General features: G+C 38.3%; 2 protein-coding genes across 2 annotated transcripts; both read right to left on the reverse strand.

Moving 5' to 3' along the window:
- Window positions 1-2,132: 2,132 nt before the first annotated feature.
- On the reverse strand, window positions 2,133-12,020 carry LOC105988044 (mas-related G-protein coupled receptor member A6-like). The gene is made up of 5 exons (XM_013019535.1): window positions 12,009-12,020; window positions 9,714-9,863; window positions 6,803-6,900; window positions 2,868-3,141; window positions 2,133-2,777 (listed from the first exon to the last, which is right to left on the reverse strand). The coding sequence occupies exons 1-5, from the start codon at window positions 12,018-12,020 to the stop codon at window positions 2,133-2,135; spliced, it is 1,179 nt and encodes a 392-aa protein (XP_012874989.1).
- Window positions 12,021-12,024: 4 nt separating this feature from the next.
- On the reverse strand, window positions 12,025-17,312 carry LOC105988045 (mas-related G-protein coupled receptor member X2-like). Its single transcript, XM_013019536.1, is given in 5 exon segments — window positions 12,025-12,092; window positions 12,095-12,354; window positions 12,409-12,520; window positions 12,612-12,925; window positions 17,266-17,312. Coding segments are annotated over 5 exon segments (801 nt in total).
- Window positions 17,313-18,723: the final 1,411 nt, after the last annotated feature.

Genomic DNA, 18,723 nt, shown 5'->3' on the forward strand with positions numbered 1-18,723 from the left:
GTACATATAACCATATAAGATGATGCTAAGTGAAATGAACCCCAAGATATAGACACAAGAGGTCTGTCATTATTGTTATTGTTTAAAATGTACCATGGGATTTTAATTTTTGTTGTTGTTTCCTTTGTATGTTCTTTCCCCTATGTCATATTCCCTGTTGTCACTGTACTTGATTTTGGTACCTTGCAATGTATATACATTTATCTAATATGGGGAGAGGAGGGGGAATAACAAGGACATGCTGAAACAAGGACATAGGATGACCCATTACAACAAGGATACCTACAGGACAGTTTATTGGAAATGAACTTTACAACTTTGGGCAGTGTGGGGGATAGGGTGGGGTGGGGAGGAGTGTGCGAGGTAGGAGAGGGAAAGGATAGTTTGAGCTTCCAGAGGCAAGAATAATAGTGGGAGGATTCGAGAGAGCACTGAGTTCTGCACTGAAAATAGAAAACTAAACTGACCACAGCTGACATGGGTTGAGAAGGTTCAGTTGCTTTATTTATGTATTGTTTTGTTGTTTTATTTGTTGGTTTATTGTAACAATGTTATGGATTTTACTTATACCCTTGAATATACTAGGTAATAGTATCAAAGGGCTAAATCTGTCCAATTAATTATTTTTGTTTTCCTCCCAGAGGTCCTGACAGTTAAATAGAGATAAAGACATAGTCAAAAAAATTGGTGCAAACTCCTGAAGTCTTCTAAAATCTAATAGTTACATGCATATTCATAAATGGTTTACAACATACTTTCACCTTGAAATCAATACTGGGGTGTTGTAAGGGGATCCAGTCAGTGAGATATAGAGAAGCCTCATTTGAGAGGTTGAATTGACACTCTTTATTGGAGAGCTGATGAATGCAGGCAACTCTTGTTGCAAAGACCTAAAGCCTTAAGAATACACTTAACAGTGTTAGCAAACTGACTCATGAAAGCAGGAGAGTAAAGAAAGAGCAGAAAGAAAATACCAACAACCCAGATCAACCCTAATGAGGGCTGAAGTGGTACACCATGTTGACCAGATCAGAGCCAGGAAACGGACCCAGCACATGAGGCCTGGTGTAATGGCATCTGGGCTGGTCTCACCTTAAAATCTGGTTCGATACAGAGACAGGGTCACAAGAAACTGGAGAATCTTCCAAGTTCAAGGCACAGTACTGACAGATCCAGTAACCTATTATCCAAGTCCCTTTACCAACCTCTCAGGATTCAGGCATACCCATCACCTGGGAGGTGGGATTCCCCTGAACCTAAACAATATAATGCATTTACATATCCTTCTTAGGTCTAAGCAAGTTGGTATATCTGCAATTCAAAAGATGGCTTGTTTCACCTCTAGGCCTTGGAAGCTGGGTGGACAGCCCCCATCACCTGGGTAGGTACCAGGATGGCTATGAAAATAAGTGACCTACTTAGACCTAGTCTTTCCCTTACTTCATGGGTTACAATAAATGTCCAATTGGGACTGGTTATGCATATCTCCAGATTTAGATTGCTCTGAATAATTAATTAAACTAAAATTAATTATAGTCTACAAAACTAAAGGACGTACATTTTATTAGCAGAAAAGACCAACTTGTCAACATGTCAATGAGAAATATTTCCAACAATATTTATATATACCAATAGGACTTTTAATTTTCAGAGAGAGTATGACTTCAAGAACATATTTCCAAAAGCCCAATGGATCTAATACAATAATTCACAAATAATTTAGCTGCATGTAGAAATGCTTTAAAGAATACAGATTATGATTCCCATCAGATTATAGAGAGAAAATAAAAAAATCTGAAAAACTACTGTGGATAAGACAGTTATAAACACGGTTTTATGGTTTGTAGGAGAATTCTCCCTATTGATACAAAACTAAAGCTAAAAAGTGCTGACTAAGAAAATATTAAGAAAGGCAACAAAAACTTTATTCATATAGATTGATATAGATATTCCATTTTCATCATAATGCTATATTGAAGTAAAGCTGGAAAAACTGAGATAAGTACATTAATCTGAATTTGCTCAGGAATTACTAAAACATTTCGGAGACAGGGACTGAGACTACTGTGAATTGTGTTCTGTCCAGATTCACTCACAAAACCACAACTAAAGAGGAGAGCAGAAGTTGTTTATCATTGCTCCACTCTGCTTCCAGACATCTCCAGGGTCCCCTGAGAAAGGCTACCTCCACGTTCATTGTCTTCAGGAGTGTCCTGCAGAGCCCTCTGCAGAACATGCTTAAGGGTCTGCCTCTGCTGCTGCCGAAAGGAGCCAACAAAGAAGTAAATAATGGGGTTGGCACAGCTGTTAATAGAAGTTAGTAAAAATAAAAGGTTAGGAGAGTAACAGGTGAACTGAAACACAACATAAGTCACACCGTGTAGGTAATAGCCAATGCCATGGGGTAGGCCACAGAAGATGAAGACCAGTACTGTGAGCAGGATGGTCACATACAACCTGGTCAGTGACATCCGTTGAGGGCCACAGAACATCCTTACAGTCAGAGCCAGGCTGGACCCTGAGAGAATCACAAATAAACATAGCAAGTATCCAGCACTAGAAAGTCTGACTAACAGACATGACTTCCAGTCAAAATAGGTAAGTAGGCCTTGACAGTAATAAGATACCAAAAAAGCCAATGGCAAGGACAGTGTCCATACTATCACACACATGAAGGATGATACATGTGTTGGGCGGTGGCACCGGTACCAGATGGGACACAGGACAGACAGGCAACGTTCCAGGCTAATAACACTGAGGAAGCTCAGGCCTGCTATGTAAGTATACAAAAACACAAAAATCACAACAAAAGAGAAGGAGATTTTTTTCTCATATAAAAAAGGAATCAATATTATCAGGGTCAGAGCAAAATTAGAGCAAAGGTAGAAAAAATCAGCCACAGCCAGGTTTAGGATGTAAACTGAGATGACATTTCTTCGAATCCGGAAGCCAAGGAGCCAGATCACAGCTGTATTTCCTGCCAGTCCAATCACATCAATGATGACATTCAACCACATGAGAATTGTCACCTCCATGAAACAATGTCCCTGATAGGTGTGGTTATAATCATACGTTCCCATCACCTCTGTAATCAAGGCTGATGTGGTTGGTTCCAGGCCCACAATCACTCCATTGGTGCTCCTGAAAGCAAAACCCAAGCTTCAGAAACTCTTATGTAATTTCTGTTTCTCAGCTTTAACCTGAGTATGGTAATCATTGTTTTCATTGTAAAAAGGGAGAAAATAGAATATTTCAGAGATTAAGTAACATATGAAGATTTAAAGATTTCTGGAGTACAGAGCAAATCCAGTACTTTTCAACAATACAGCCTGAGGTCTCTGTGCTCTTCATCCTAATCTTTAAATATCATAGAAATATACTATAATCCAAACACCCCACTCAGAAAGCTAATGCTATAGATTCAGTGCTACTCCAGGCCAGTAAATTTTCTCTCCTATGTAGGAATTTAGAGAGACACAGAAATCACCATGCTAGTTTTGTATGAGGTCCCTGTATTCACAATTTATTCACTGAATGAATGCGTAATACACAACTTTTCCATGTCATATTACATGAGTTAAATGGAAAGCAAAATGAAAATATGGTAAAAACCACTACAGCAGTTCCATAAAATGTGATAGAAAAAATTCTTACATTCGAATTCACTTTTCACAAACTCAGGGTATATTCAGAAGGATTTATGTGTGCCCAAATATCTGATATTGATCATTGACAGGTCTTTGAAGGACACGATATAGTTATGCTAAGCATCTAGAAGAATTATGTGAAGTATGAGTTTATCTATTAGCAGGGCAGTAAGTGGAGTGCTCTGAGTATGCATTATAAATCTGTTTCACACTCTCTCCCCGGTATTTAATGGAGTGTTCTCTGTGATGAGAGGAGTGTATGAAGGGAAGTAGGAAAAGCAAAATTTGTGAAATATCAAGAGAAATGTTTAGGGAGATTTCAACTTTGGAAAAAGGATCTGTTGACACCAGGGTGGAAAATTCCACTAGATTGATAGACATTGGGTCTCAGCAAGCATTGACTCGTTCATTTTATTCAAGAGTCTAGGGTTAAAAATTGTTTTCTTAGCCGGGCGCTGGTGGCTCACACCTGTAATCCTAGCTACTCAGGAGGCTGAGATCTGAGGATCTCGGTTCAAAGCCAGCCCGGGCAGGAGAGGCCGTGAGACTCCTATCTCCAATAAACCACCAGAAAACCGGAAGTGGTGCTGTAGCTCAAGTGGTAGAGTGCTCACCTTGAGCTGAAGAGCTGAGGGACAGCGCCCAGGCCCAGAGTTCAAGCCCCACGACCGACCAAAAAAAAAATTGTTTTCTTCATGTTACCCTAGACTGAACTGAGATAGAATGAATCTGAGTAATTAATCCTCTTCTCTCAAAGCATGAGTGTGAAACCAGCAAGTCTGCTTCAGTTCTGCCCTTTTAACAAATCTTTGAGTGCAACTACCAATGATTCCAAGTAGACTGCAGGTGCCTGGTTAAAAAAAAAAGAAAACAGGAGAAATTCCCAAGCTGTAACCAACATGCTAGTCAAAACTGTGAATGAAATAAAATTAGGAATAGTTAGTTGAATCCTGAGACCCTGTCCTGTCCTGAAATGTATGAGGCCAGAGGCCTTCAAGTGGAATGAGAGGAATGTGGGGAATGAACCCACCATGAACTAACTCTCTTAGAGAGATGAGCTTTCATGATTTTTAGTGGCTTAAACTGGAAAAACAGAAGTTTTACTGATGCTACACAAAGCAACTGTTGAATTCTCTAATATTTAATGAATTTATCTTCCTCATCAAATGTGAAGTTCTGTGAAGAAGAAATCATGTATATTTCATTAACCACCACTCTTCCACATTGAACACTTTTTCCATAGACCATGCATTTTCATATTTCAACACACACTGGGAAAATCTCCATGTGGAGCACACAAGATAATTTTTCTGGGATCACATAATCAAGAACAAGCTTCATGCCATTTCCCAGTTGACTAGGGCCCTGTATGAGGCTTTCCTTCTGTTCTCTGCTCGGTTTATTATTCCTCAGGAGTTTCCAAAATGTTTTCGTATGACCACAGAACCTTAGAGAATAGCAAGGCTTCTCAAATCTACTGGACTCCTCCAGTAGCCAGTCTTTTCTTCTGTACAGTGAGATTTTTGATATTTAAATTAAATAATTGATGTGATTCTCCATTGTATCTTCAGTTTAGTGGCAGATGAGCAGAGTAATATAGCCACTTCAAGGTTGTATGATCAACAGAAGGGATATGCCCTTTATTTACATTGTTCTCTTCCTTAGGCTGGTGTGTTGACATGGCCCCAAGTTATGTTCACCATAAGACATTGGTCAACATCCTTTGTGATTGAGGAGTGGGAACAACAAGGTCCTTGTTTCATATGCTGCAGAACTTCCAGGCTCTATTTTACAAACCTTTTGTTAAGGTCCTTATGTAATGGTCCAGTATATAAGTAGGCACTGTTAGCCTATCCTCCTCCATTTTAACTTAACAATCGCCATCTTAGGTCCTCAGTCCCTTTCTGGAAATAAGGTGACTGCACTTGACTGCAATTGTTAACCACCACCCCTGTGGTGGAATGCTTTCAGCCCAGATGTAGCTGCAACTGTTGCAAATAGTAAACCCAGCCTTTCCATCCCTAGCCCCTGGCCCTATAAAGATATCCCCTTTATAAGACAAGCATTGCCTTGTGTTGCACCTAGTCCGAAAGGCACAGCATTGTTAGTTTGCTCTCTTTTTGGAGTCCATGTGGTCCTCTGGGCTGGAGCTTTCCGGCACCCTCACTCTCTAATATGTAAGAAGTTGTCAGATGTATTCTAGTTTTCAAGTACTTTTTGTAAAGAGGGTGAAAGTTCTATAGAAGAGACAAGAAAAATAAGATGCAAACCAGAAATAATAGCTGCGGTGAAGATGAGAAGCACTTCAATGATATTTAGACTTCACGTAGCAGGAAGACACAAGAGATGTTAAGACTATTTTCATCTCCCATGAAAAATATTGCTCCCAAACTTCTCTGCCGTCTTTCACTTCCCAACAGTGTGGTTTTAGGGAATCCTTTCCGTTCCGTGTGGGTTTCAGTGGAGCCATTGGACAGCACCATTGGCACACTGAAGGACAGTGGGAGAGGAACTTTTCCTTTTCATCATCAATGTCCCCTTTACTAACCTGTGATTTGGTGATGCATGCATTTCTAAACCTTCTTGGTCATCAAGTGTCCTATAACAGATACAGCTATAGCTATACCTTCTCTTTGGCAATAGGTCCTCTCGCACATCTTAAATCCTACCGCAGAAATTCTCCTTCGTCATTTTCTTCCCTCAGTGGATTCACTTTGGGATAGCCATTTTCCCCTGAATCCTACCATACATGACATATAATAATAAGGAGGACCATGTGTTTCTTTTATCTTAGGATCCATGAAGATACAATGTAGGATATTTTGAGAACCAATGAAACATATTTTACATGATGTAAGATCTGGGAAAAAATATACACACACATTTCCTTTTAAATAAATATTAGGAATCAGCATATTTGAAGGTAAATCAAAGGAAAATAAGGACATATGATTTGGAAGATAGGAGAATGTGGTTAACATCATTTAAAATTTCCAGAGCAGGAGCCACCAGCATTCAATTTTCAGAAGAAAGCTTCTGTGTCTGGCTTTTCCCATCCCCCCCTGAATATAGCACCCAATACTGGAAACACAGGGATATAAACTCAGAGCAAATATCATAACTGGATACCTGGATGTTCCTGGAATAATCCTTACCTTTCTTCCATTTTCCTGTTCAGTGTTGCAGGTGTGACCTGTTGTGGAGAGGAAGAGCCTTTCTCAGACTGAGCAATAGCAGAGTCTACTGCTTTGTTCTGAAATTCAAGAGATGACAAGAGCTTGTGGAAAGCTTGTGATCAAGTGAGGATTGTGAAGACTGCAGATAATCTGTTTGATTTTCTGTAGATATGATGGAAGTGAATCATAGACCGGAGCCATCTGAGTCATGATGCTTCACTGAGATGTTTCTTGGCATCTACCCTATTCTTATACCCATATCTGCCTCCCTCATTCCATCTCATTCAGTCCTGTAAGTAATCACTGTTCTGTCCTTTAATTGCCAATTCCAACCTTAGGTGGAAATATCAAGTGATTTTTAGCTTGCATTTGGGTGCTTAGAACTCAAAAGTGCATCATTGGGCCTTTGCCATCCAAAGTGCACCCTGGGCTGATGTACTTGTTGTTTTAGTGTTCATCATAGCAGAGAGACCTTCATTAGTATAATTTGCTTCCAAATGATAGAAAAATGTTTACAAGTTGATAGGCTCCATAAATCCCATAATCCCATTCTCCATTTGTTGCTGCTTCCTATCCTTACTTATTTGCATTTGACTTTGGTTATTTTTCCTTTCCTTCTTCCTTTATTCTTGCTTTTATCCTTCCTTCCATTTTCTTCCTTTTTTTCCCATTCTCCTTTCCATTTTCATACAACTATACCTTCAAATTTGCTGCATTTCATCTCTCATGTTATATTTCAGAACTTTTTACGTTTCTGTCCCACATGCACCAGGCTATAAAGAATTCAACCTGTATATCGTGATGGTACAGAGGCAGTGTGAAGATCAGGGATACAGCAGTAGCCTTGCTTTTGAGCATCCATGCTCTGTGCACAATGGAGGTATTAGTTACGTGCATAATACAAACATTTAGTTTTGGATATTGTATAATTGACTATTCTGATCACATATATCAAGACTATTAAAATGTGTGAAGATGCAACAATGAGATGTAGAAGACACTATATCGAAAAACAAACTTTACAATTTAGGCTGGGGGGGGGGAGGAGAAGGTGGGGGAATGTAGTTGTGGAGATGGGAGGGAAGGGATGGGAGGGGAAAAACAAAGGAGGCGGCAACAATGCTTGATAAGAAATGTACTTATTATCTTGCCCATGTAATTGTAACCCTTATTTTCACAATTAAAAAACAAAAAACCCCCCAAAAAAACTTAAGCAAAAAAAAAAGAAATGTATTCATTACTTTGCTCATGTGATTGTAACCCCTCTGCACAGTATTTTCACAATAAAAAAACGTATTTAAAAAAACGTGTGAAGAGTTGAATTTTGTGTGTGTGTGCTGGCCTTTAACTTGAACTGAGGGCCTGAGCACTGTCCCTGGGCTTTTGTTCTCAAAGCTAGTGCTCTACCACTTTATCTAGAGCTCTACTTCCTGCTTTTTGGGCTGTTCGTTGGAGATGAGAGCCTTTTCTGCCTGCTAGCTTTGAATATGATTCTAGATCTTAAAGTCTTGAAGAGCTAGATTATAGGTGTGTACATTGGCACCCATGTCAGAGTTAAACATATTTATTGTTATTTCTATATGTAGCACAAGATGTTACAATTCCATAAGTCAGGTTATGAGTACAATTCTTCTTTTTCAGTGTCACCCTTTCCTTTGTTCTCTCCCATTTTCCTCCTCTTGTAACTACCATCAAGTTACATAGTTCATTTTTTACATAATGTATATTCAATGTAATGACTAGGTTTGCCCACTTCTCCTCCTCCTCCTTGTCCCCTCATTTTGTCCTTCCCTGAAATAATGTTTCCACCTTCTGGTATTCAGTTTGATGAGCAATTGTTCATAGGAATTGTGTCTTTGTATTCTTCCATGAGGTGGAACCTACTTTATTCAGTTTCTGTGTAAATTCATTGAGCCATGTATATATTTTCATGTATAGTTGTATATGTTTACATAATTGCCCATATTTACGTGCCAATAATAATCATGAATGGAAATGAGTTAAATTATTAAGTTCTCCAATAAAAAATACAAAGAGTAGCACTGGATGCATGTCCCAAGTGGCAGAGTGCCAGAAATGAACTGAGTAAAAGCACAATGTCCTGGATTCAAGCCTCTGTACCAGCCTCATTAAAGAAACAAACAAAGAAATAAACAAAAACAGTTCTAATAAATTTAAGAATGACATACCCAGACCCAAGCAAACACTGCAGAAACTCATCTCATTCTTAAGGAAACACATAGATTTAAATTGGAGAAAGGCAGATATTTCTTTCAAGTGAAAATGAAAAATTACCAGTTAGTATACTTTCTTCTTTGTGGGAAAAAATACCAGAGGGGAAAACCACTAGAAAGAAAGATGGGTAAGATGAAGCAGAACAGACAAACACACGTCTGGTGGTCAGAGAGATGATATACATGCTCTCATACACACAGACTTGAAGCACAAACTGAGTAGGAGAGAAAGGAGAGAGAGAAACAGATTACATATAAATGTAACTCTCAGATGTTCCCTGAATCTTATTTCCAGTTGCCAATTAAAACGATTTTGAAGTAGAGTTTGAATGTCCTAACATCTCTATTTTCATAGTATCCCTAATCATAGCAGTGAAGATAAAAAACAAACCAAATATTTACTGGACCATAATTGGTCTGTTAGGGCTCTGGTACAGGATGAGATGAAGTTAGTCCTTACTTATTTGGCAGGGCATAGTCTTCGCAGTTTGTTAGTTATAAGGATGTGTACCAGCTATATGGACAGCTGGAAGCATGGCTTGCCAGGGACTCAGCCAGATAATTTTTTTTTGGTATTTTCTTGGTTGTTTGATTTTTGCTCTGAGTCTCAGACTGGTCCTGGACTGAGTCCAGATGTATAGACCTTTTGTCCTTACGAACAACTGTTTCTCTGTGTTCTCACTAGGCTTGGTTGTGTCTTTAGGTTCTTTCTTTGCAGTGTCATGCACCCTTAACAGGGAAGTCCACCAGGCTATCTCTTTCCTACACCACAGTTGAATCACTGCAACAAATGGTTTCCCCCAGTCCTGAGAAGGGCATATGTGTTTAAACCTTTAACCAACTCACACTTTTTTAATTCTTCATGTGGAACTTTGTTTACTTGTTCCACTGTGTTGATAAGTGATCTTATAAATCAAGATTGAGGGTGCAATGTCCAACTGTGACTTCTCCTACTATCTTAGTATAGATTGCTTTGGAACAAGTAATATATATATATATATATATATTTTTTTTTTTTCTTGAGCCATTCATCCACTGAGGGGCATCTGGGTTGATTCTAAATTTTAGCTATTGTAAACAATGCTGCAATGAACACAATTGTGCTGGTGACTTTGTTGCAGGCTGGTTTGTGTTCATTTGGGTAAATGTCCAGGGGTGGGATTGCTGGGTCATAGGGGAGCTCTATGTTTAGTCTTTTGAGGAACATCTATACTGCTTTCCTGAGTGGTTGAACAAACCACCAACAGTGTAGTAGGGTTCCATTTTGGTCACATCCCCATCCGCATCTGTTATTTATTAATCTCCTTGATAATGGCCATTCTAACTGGGGTGATAAATCATGGAATTCTATGCTTCCATCAGACAGAATGACACTGCCCATTTGTAAGGAAATGGAAAGACTTGGAAGAAATTATATTAAGCCAAGTAAACCAGACCCACAGAAACATAGGTTGCATTATTTCCCCCATTTGTAATAACTAGAATATGTCTATAAATCTACAAGTTAATCCAATGGATAGGAAAACACAAATAATTATACTTGGATATTATTAATTAAGCAGCACTCTAAATAATCACACAGTGAGAACAAAAGAGGATGTTCTTAGGAGAGGTTCATAGGGATCAATAGTAACATATAACATGATGCTTATTGAAATGAGCTCCAAGAGATGGAAATAAGAGGTTTTTTTATTGTACTATTTGCAATTATTTCTTTTTCTTTTTCCTTTGGTTTATTCCCTTTGGTTACTGTTTTTGATTTCTGTACCCTTTGTCTTATATATCAGTTTATCTGATTTTAGGAAGGGAAGGGGAGTCACAGAAATAGTGAGACAAAAGATGAACCAATACAACAGTGGTACTAGAAACTATGAATGAACTTTACTAGTGGAGGGGGCGGTGCATATGGAGAGTTGAGAAAGGAAAAAGTGGGAGAAAATGAGGGAGGTGATAACACTGTTAAAAAATAAATGTCCTTATTTCCTGACTTATATAACTGTAACCCTTCTATGCATCACCTTTACAGTAAAATTTAAATAAAAAAGGGATAAAGTGACATTTAGCAGTTTTCAAGGTTAAAGGCTATGCCTTTTATTACCAGAATCATGTTAACATGGCAGTAACAAATGTGTCCAGTGGTCTTGTTATAAACCCATTGGACTTTTTATTTTCAGACAAGATATGTTTTCAAGGTCATCATATTCTAAAAGGCCAGATGGTCTTACAAAATGTATGGACTCATTTCCTCACAATTTAGTGGGCTACATGCAGCAATGTCTTAAACGCAGTACAAAATATTAGTTGGGTAGAAACACAGAGAAAAGAAAGCATCTTCTAAAATTTACAATGTATAAGACAATTATATACAGGGTTTATAAGATTTGTAAGATGTAAAATTTATTAGATCTTTAGATTTTAGATAATAAATTTAGATATTAGATTTTAGATACTAGATTAGATTGAAGTTGAAGTGAAACTAAAACTACAAAGTGCTAAATGGGAAAATATTGGGAAGGGATGTGAAGGGTAAACAAAGGAGGAGGCTGCAATGCTTGATAAGAAATGTACTCATTATCTTGCCCATGTAATTGTAACCCCTCTGTACAGTATGTTCACAAAAAATAAAAATAAAATAAAAAAGAAATTAAGAAAAAAAGGGGAAAATATTTAGAGATAACATAAGAACTTTCTTCATACAGAATGGTGTAGACCTTCTACTTTCATACTAATGCTATCTCTGACAAAATCTGGGAGAGTCGAGGTAAAGTGCATTCATTTAAAGATTTTAAGGACTTAGACTATGTATTTCCAGGACATGGATTGAGACCTGAGCACACGACTATCACGACCAGGTTTTCCCACAAAGCCAACTCTAAAAGTCAGGGCAGAAATTGCTGATCATTGTTTCACTCTACTTCCTGACATCCCCAGTGTCCCCTGAAAAAGGCTACCTCCACGTTCATGTCTTCAGGAGTGCCTGCAGAGCGCTCTGCTGAACCTGCTTGAGAGTCTCCTCTGCTGTCGCCTAAAGGAGCAACAAAGAAGTAAATGATGGGATTGGCACAGTTGTTAACACCAGTAGGAAAAACAAAAGGTGAAAAAAGTAGCAGAGGAAAATAGATAATGCCGAAGGGCAGGCCACAGAAGATGAAGACCAGCGCTGTGAGCTGGGCGATCACATACAACCTGGTCACTGGCATCTGTCAAGAGCCACAGAACATTTTAACTGTCAGAGCCAGGCTGGACCCTGAGAGAATCACCGATAAAAAGAGCAAGTATCCAGCAGTAGAAAGTTTACTTAACTGACACCGATTCAAATTATAATGGTCATATGAACAATAATAAATTCACAAAAAGGGAAACAGCAGTGATAGTACCAAGACCAGCACACACATGAAGGATGATGCATGTCCTGGGCGGCTGCACTGGTGCCAGATGGGACACAGGACAGACAGGCAGCAAGCTCTCCAGTCTCATAACACTGAGGAAGCTCAGCACTACTGCCTAAGAAGAGTAAAACACAAAGTCAGAGAATTCTGAGAGATACTTATTACTTGAAAGAAAATGTAAGGTAAAATTGTCCTGGGGAAAACTAAGATGAAAGCAGAGGTAGAGGAAGTCAGCCACAGCCAGGTTTAGAATGTAAACTGAGATGGCATTTCTTCGAATCTGGAAGTCCAGGAGCCAAATCACAGCTGCATTTCCTGTCAGTCCAATCACATCAGTGATGACTTCCAACCACCAGAGAATTATACTCTCCATGACCCAATGTCCATGATAGGTGTAGTTATAGTCATAGCTTCCTGTCATTTCTATCATCAAGGATGGTGTGGTTGGTTCTATGCTCAGAATCGCTCCATTGGTGCCCCTGAAAGCAAAAACCAAGCTTCAGAAACTCTTATGTTTCCCCCTGCAGTGTGAAATCATTATTTTATGGAAGGAGGGATAATATGGGATATCTCAGAGACTAAGTAATATGTCAAGAGTTGAGGATTTCTGGAGTAGAGAAGCAAATCCAGTACTTTTCACTAATACACTCTGAGTTCTCTGCCCTGTACATAGACCAAATATCACAGACATATACTATGAGCCAAACACCTCAGTACTATTAGTGCTAGTACTAGTTTAGGCCAGAGAGAAAAGTTTCTCTCATGTGTAGGAATTTAGAAACACACAAAGTTCATCATGCCAGCATTGTGTGAGGTCCCTACACTTGCAATTTATTCACTGAATGAATTCATGATGCACAACTTTTCCATGTCACATTATATGAATTAAATGGAAAATAAAATGAAAATAAGATTAAAAACACCACTAGAACAGATCCATATAATATGATGGAAAAATTCATCCATCCTATTTCATTTTGTATAAACTCAGGGTATATATTCAAGGTATATTTGTGCCCAAATACTTGATGTTGATCACTGACAGGTATTTGAATAATTCTACATATTTTTGTTAAGCATTTAGAAGAATTGTATGAAGAATAGGAATATCTTCCAGAGGAGCATTAAGAGTAGTGCACCGATGCGTGCACTGTAAACCTATTTCAAATCCATTCCCAGGTCTTAAATGGAGTATTGTCTCTAATGAGCAGAATGTGGGAAGGGAAATAATGAAAGTGCAGGTTGTGAAATGTCAAGAGAGATACTTTCGCAGATTTCAACTGGGGTAAAAGAATCAATTGACATGGGGTGGAAATTTCCATTAGATTTAGGGTTAGCAGACATTGAGTCAATCTTCTCAAGAGTCTGTTAAAAATTATTCTTTTCAAACATAGTCTCCATGGTTTCCCTCATTTGTAGTAATTAGTATATGTCTAGGTAAGTCCTCACAGAGGATCACAATAGCTCAATAGCTATGTACATATGACCATATTAAATAATGCTAATTGAAACAAAGTCCAAGATATGGAAACAGTTTGTTTTTAATGTATTGTCTGAAGTTGTTTCTTTTTTCTTTCATTCTCCTCCCTTTGGTTTATTCCCTGTTGTCACTGTTTTTTACTTGGTGTGTCTTGTGTATATGTTCCTCTTATTTCATTAATTGTTATTCTTTCACATTTAGCAATTTTCCAAAGACCATCCATTTTCATATTAGAAACCGTACTGGGAGGAACTCTATCTAAAGCATACAAGATAATTTTTCTGGGATTACATCATCAAGAATGGGCTCAATCCCATTGGCTGGTCTACTTGTGCCTTGTGTGAAGCTTTGTTTCTGTTCTTTGCCCTGTTTCTTTTTTCTTTTTCTTTTTTTTTTTTTTTGTTGGTCGTGGGGCTTGAACTCTGGGCCTGGGCGCTGTCCCTCAGCTCTTCAGCTCAAGGCGAGTGCTCTACCATTTGAGCCACAGAGCCACTTCCTGCCCTGTTTCTTATTTCACCAAAATTTCCAAAATGTTATTATATGACCATAGAACTCGAGAGACTATCAAGGGTTTTCAAGTCTGTTGGAGTCCACCAGTACCCAGTCTTTTCTTCTTTCCTTGGGGTTTTCAGTTATTTAAATTAAATAATTGATCTGTTTTTCCATTGTATCTTCATTTTAATGGCAGGTGAGTAGAGTGATATAGCAACTTCAAGGTCCTGTGATAAACAGGAAGAGTATGTCTTTTATTCACATCTTTCTCTTCCCTAGGCTGGTATGTTGATCTGGCCCAAACTCATGTTCACCATGTGATGTTGACCAACATCCTTTGGGGATTGGGAACACCATGGTCTTTGTTTCATATGCTGCAGAGCTTCCCTTCCAGACTATGCAAACCTTTTGTTACATTTCTTATGTAATAGTCCAGTATGTAAGTAGGCATTCTCACACTCTAATAAGTACAAAGTACATTTTATATTTGTCAGATACTTTCCCATTTTGAGGCACTTTTTGTAAAGATTGTGAAAGCTCTATAGAAGTGACAAAAGAAAAATAAGATACAAATCAAAAGTAGCAGCTATGATGGAGAGGTAATGAGAAACAATTCAATGATATTTAGAACTCACAGGGAGGAAGACACAGAAAAAGTAAAGACTATTCTCATATTCCAGAAAAAAAATGCTTGCAAATTTCCCTGCTGGCTTTGGCTTCCCAAGAGTATGGTTTCTATGACTGCCATCAAGAGAATCCTTTTTCTTCTGTGTAGGTTTCAATGGAGCAGTTGGACAGCACCATTGGCACACTGAAAGAGGAGGAATTTCTTCTTTTCATCTTCTAGCTCTCTTTAACTAATGTGTGATTTGGTAATAGATATGTTTTTCACATCTATCTGTTAGGTAATAAAGTTCTACTATGACACATAAAATTATAGCGACAATCTCTCACTGACATCAGGGCCACCCATTACTCCCTAAAACCTATTGCAGAAATTCTGCTTCACCGTTTTCTTCCCTCAGCTGATTCACCATGTGATCTCCATTTTCCCCTGAATCCTTCCCTATATGACAGATAATCTCCTTCTGAAGGACTCCTCAGTTATTCCAAATTGAACCGTCTGTTTCTTTTACGACAAGATCCATGAGAGATACAATGTAGTATATTTTGAGAATCAATACATATTTCCTTTGAAATGAACAATAGGAATCAGCATTCTATTCATGACAACACGAATGGAAATCAAAGGGTAAATAAGGACATTTTAACTAGAAACCAGGAAAATTGGGTTAACATTATTTTACATTTTCAGAGTAAGAGCTACCAGCACTTAGTTTTCAGAAGGAAACTTCTGTTTCTGACTTTTCACATAACCGTCTGAATAAAGACCTGATACAAGAAATTCAGGGACATGAACTCAGAACAAATATCATAACTGGATATCTGGATGTTCCTGGAATAAATCCTTACCTTTCTTCCATTTTCCTGTTCAGACTTGCAGATATGACCTATTGTTAAAGAGCTTTCTCAGCAATAGCAGAGTCCTCTTCTCTTCCCTAATTCATATAAAAATATGAACAATACACAGGGTACCATACTTAAACACAATGAGAACAGGGGATAAACTATAGGAAAAAAAGAATGAAAGAAAAAAGAAGTAACTTCACATAGTACATTAAAAATAACAAGGGAAAACCTTCTATTTCCATATCTTGAAGTTTATTTTGCCTGGCACCATCTTAGATGTTCATATATACATAGCTATTGAGCTATTGTGATCCTCTTCTAGGACTATTCTAGACATATACTAATTATTACAAATGAGGGAAACCATGAGACATATGTTTCTTTGGCTCTTGCTTACTTCACTTAATATGAATTTTTCCAAGTCTTTCCATTTCCTTATGAATGGGGCAATGTCATTCTTTCTGATAGAGGCATAGAATTCCATTGTGTATATATACCATATATTTTTGAACCATTCATCTGGCTTGGTTCCATATCTTAGCTATAGTAAATAATACTGTGGTGAGCATGCTTGCACTGGTAGCTTTAGTATGGTCTCATTTGTGAATATTTGGGTAAACGCCCAGAAGTGGAATTGCTGGGTCATAGGGGAGTTCTATGTTTAGTCTTCTGAGTAGCCTCTATACTGCTTTCCAGAGTGGATGAACAAGCTTACACTCCCACCAACACTGTAGTAGCATTCCCTTTTTGCTACATCCCCATCAGCATCTGTTCTTACAAAATGGTGAGACAAAGGACAAAGGGTGAACCAATGCAACAGTGATACTCACAAGACAATCTATTGGAAATGAGCTTTATGACTTGGGGGGGGGGCTTGGGAAGGAGGGAAAGTAGGAGAAAAACAAGAGAAGGGGTTACAATTTTTGAGATGGAATGTACTCACTATGTTACGAATATACCTGTAACCACTTTGTACACCATCTTGACAATAAAATTAAATAAAAAAGAAACAACAGGGTCCACTCTTTTGTTCTGAAATACAAGAGATGACAAGAGCTTATGGAAATCTTGTGATCAAGTGAGATTTATGAAGATTGCAGACAACCTATGTGATTTTCTGTACATGTGCTGGAAGCAACTCATAGACCAGAGTCATCTGAGTCATGATCCTACACTGAGATGTTTCTTGGCATCTACACTATTTTCACGCCCATATCTGCGTCACTCTTCCCATGCCATTTAGTCCACCTTCCTTCAAGTAATTGGTGTTCTGTCCTTTAATTGCCAATTTCAACCTTAAGGAGAAATATCAAGTAGCTTTAGCTTCCTTTTAGGGTCCTTATAACTCACTATTAAAGTGCATCTCTGGGCCTTTACCATCCAAATGCACCCTGGCCTGACTGCCCTTTCTGTTCTGTGGTCATCATAGCAGAAAGACATTCATTAGTACAGATTTATTCCTAATGATAGAGAAATCTTAATCATTGGTTAAGCCCCATGAAACCCATAATCTCATTCTCCATGTGTTGCTACTTACTGTTCTTACTTACTCTCATTTAATGTCAGTTATTTTACCCTTTTCTTCTTTCTTCCCTCCCTCCCTCCTTCCCTTTCTCCCTCTTTCCCCCTTCCCTCCTTTCTTCCTTCCTTGCTTCCTTCTTTCCATTTACATACAACTGTAAGTTCACACCTACATTTCATCTGCAATTCTATATTTTAGAACTTTTTATATTTCTGTCCCACATGCACCCAGATATTAAAGAATTCAGCCTGTATATCATGATTGTGTAGGCATGGAGTGTAGATCACAGACACAGCAATAGCCTGGGTTTTGAATATCCATCCTCTATGCACAATAGAGGTGATAGTTTTATGCATAACACAAATATATAGTTTTTCACATTGTATAATTGACTACATTCATCATGCACATCAAGCCTATTAAAATGTCTTTAGAGTTGAATTTTTTTATGTGCTGGTGCTGGGGCTTGAATTCAGAGCCTGAGCACTGTCCTTGGGCTTTTATTCTCAAGGCTAGTTCTCTACCACTTTATCTAGAGCTCTGCTTCCAGCTTTTTGGGTATTAATTGGAGCTAAAATTCTCCTGGCCTTTCCTGCCTAGGTTGAGTTTTAACTGTGACCAAGATCTTAACCTCCTCAATAGCAAGGAGTAAGTTATTTACCACCAGTGCCCAGGTTAAAGTTCATTTATTATTATTACTATTATTGAGATTTAAATGAGGTACATTTTCATAAGTGAGGTTATGAGTATAAGACTTCTTTGTCAATTTCACCCTTTTTTGGGGGGGGGGTCTGGTCGTAGGGCTGGAACTCTGGCCTGGGCGCTGTCCCTCAGCTCTTCAGCTCAAGGCTAGTGCTCTACCACTTAAGCCATAGCACCACTTCCGGCTTTTTTCTTCTGCTTATGTGGTGCTGAGGAATCGAACCCAGGGCCTCATACTTGCAAGGCAAGCTCTCTATCACTGACCCACCTTCCCAGCCCATGTCACCCCTTTTTTTTACGCTGCAAATATTTTAATGATTATTGTTGAACATATATTTTGGAAGTTTATTTCAAACTGCAACAAGTTTGAATAAATGTTAATAATATACAAAGAAAATACAACCAAACATAAAACTTGCTTCAAGTGTGCCTTACACCTAGACCAGTGTTTCCCTCTCCCTTAATACAGCTTTTATTCTTGAGCTGCACAAACACACTTAAGAATTTGATCTTTATAGTATGGCATTTAGGAAAGAAAAATTATACTCCCACCCCAAAGAAATAAAAAGGTCATGTATGGTTATATGCCAAACAAAAGAGAGACCACTAGA

Source organism: Dipodomys ordii, unplaced genomic scaffold, assembly GCF_000151885.1.
Source record: "Dipodomys ordii isolate 6190 unplaced genomic scaffold, Dord_2.0 Scaffold46, whole genome shotgun sequence".
NCBI lineage: Eukaryota > Metazoa > Chordata > Mammalia > Rodentia > Heteromyidae > Dipodomys > Dipodomys ordii.

Coding starts and splice junctions, on each gene's coding strand:
- LOC105988044 (XM_013019535.1), bottom strand. Junction 6,901..9,713: donor ACACAGAGAAACAGTTGTTC/GTAAGGACAAAA, acceptor CTTGAATTTCAG/AACAAAGCAGTAGACTCTGC. Junction 2,778..2,867: donor TCTACCTTTGCTCTAATTTT/GCTCTGACCCTG, acceptor TTGTATACTTAC/ATAGCAGGCCTGAGCTTCCT.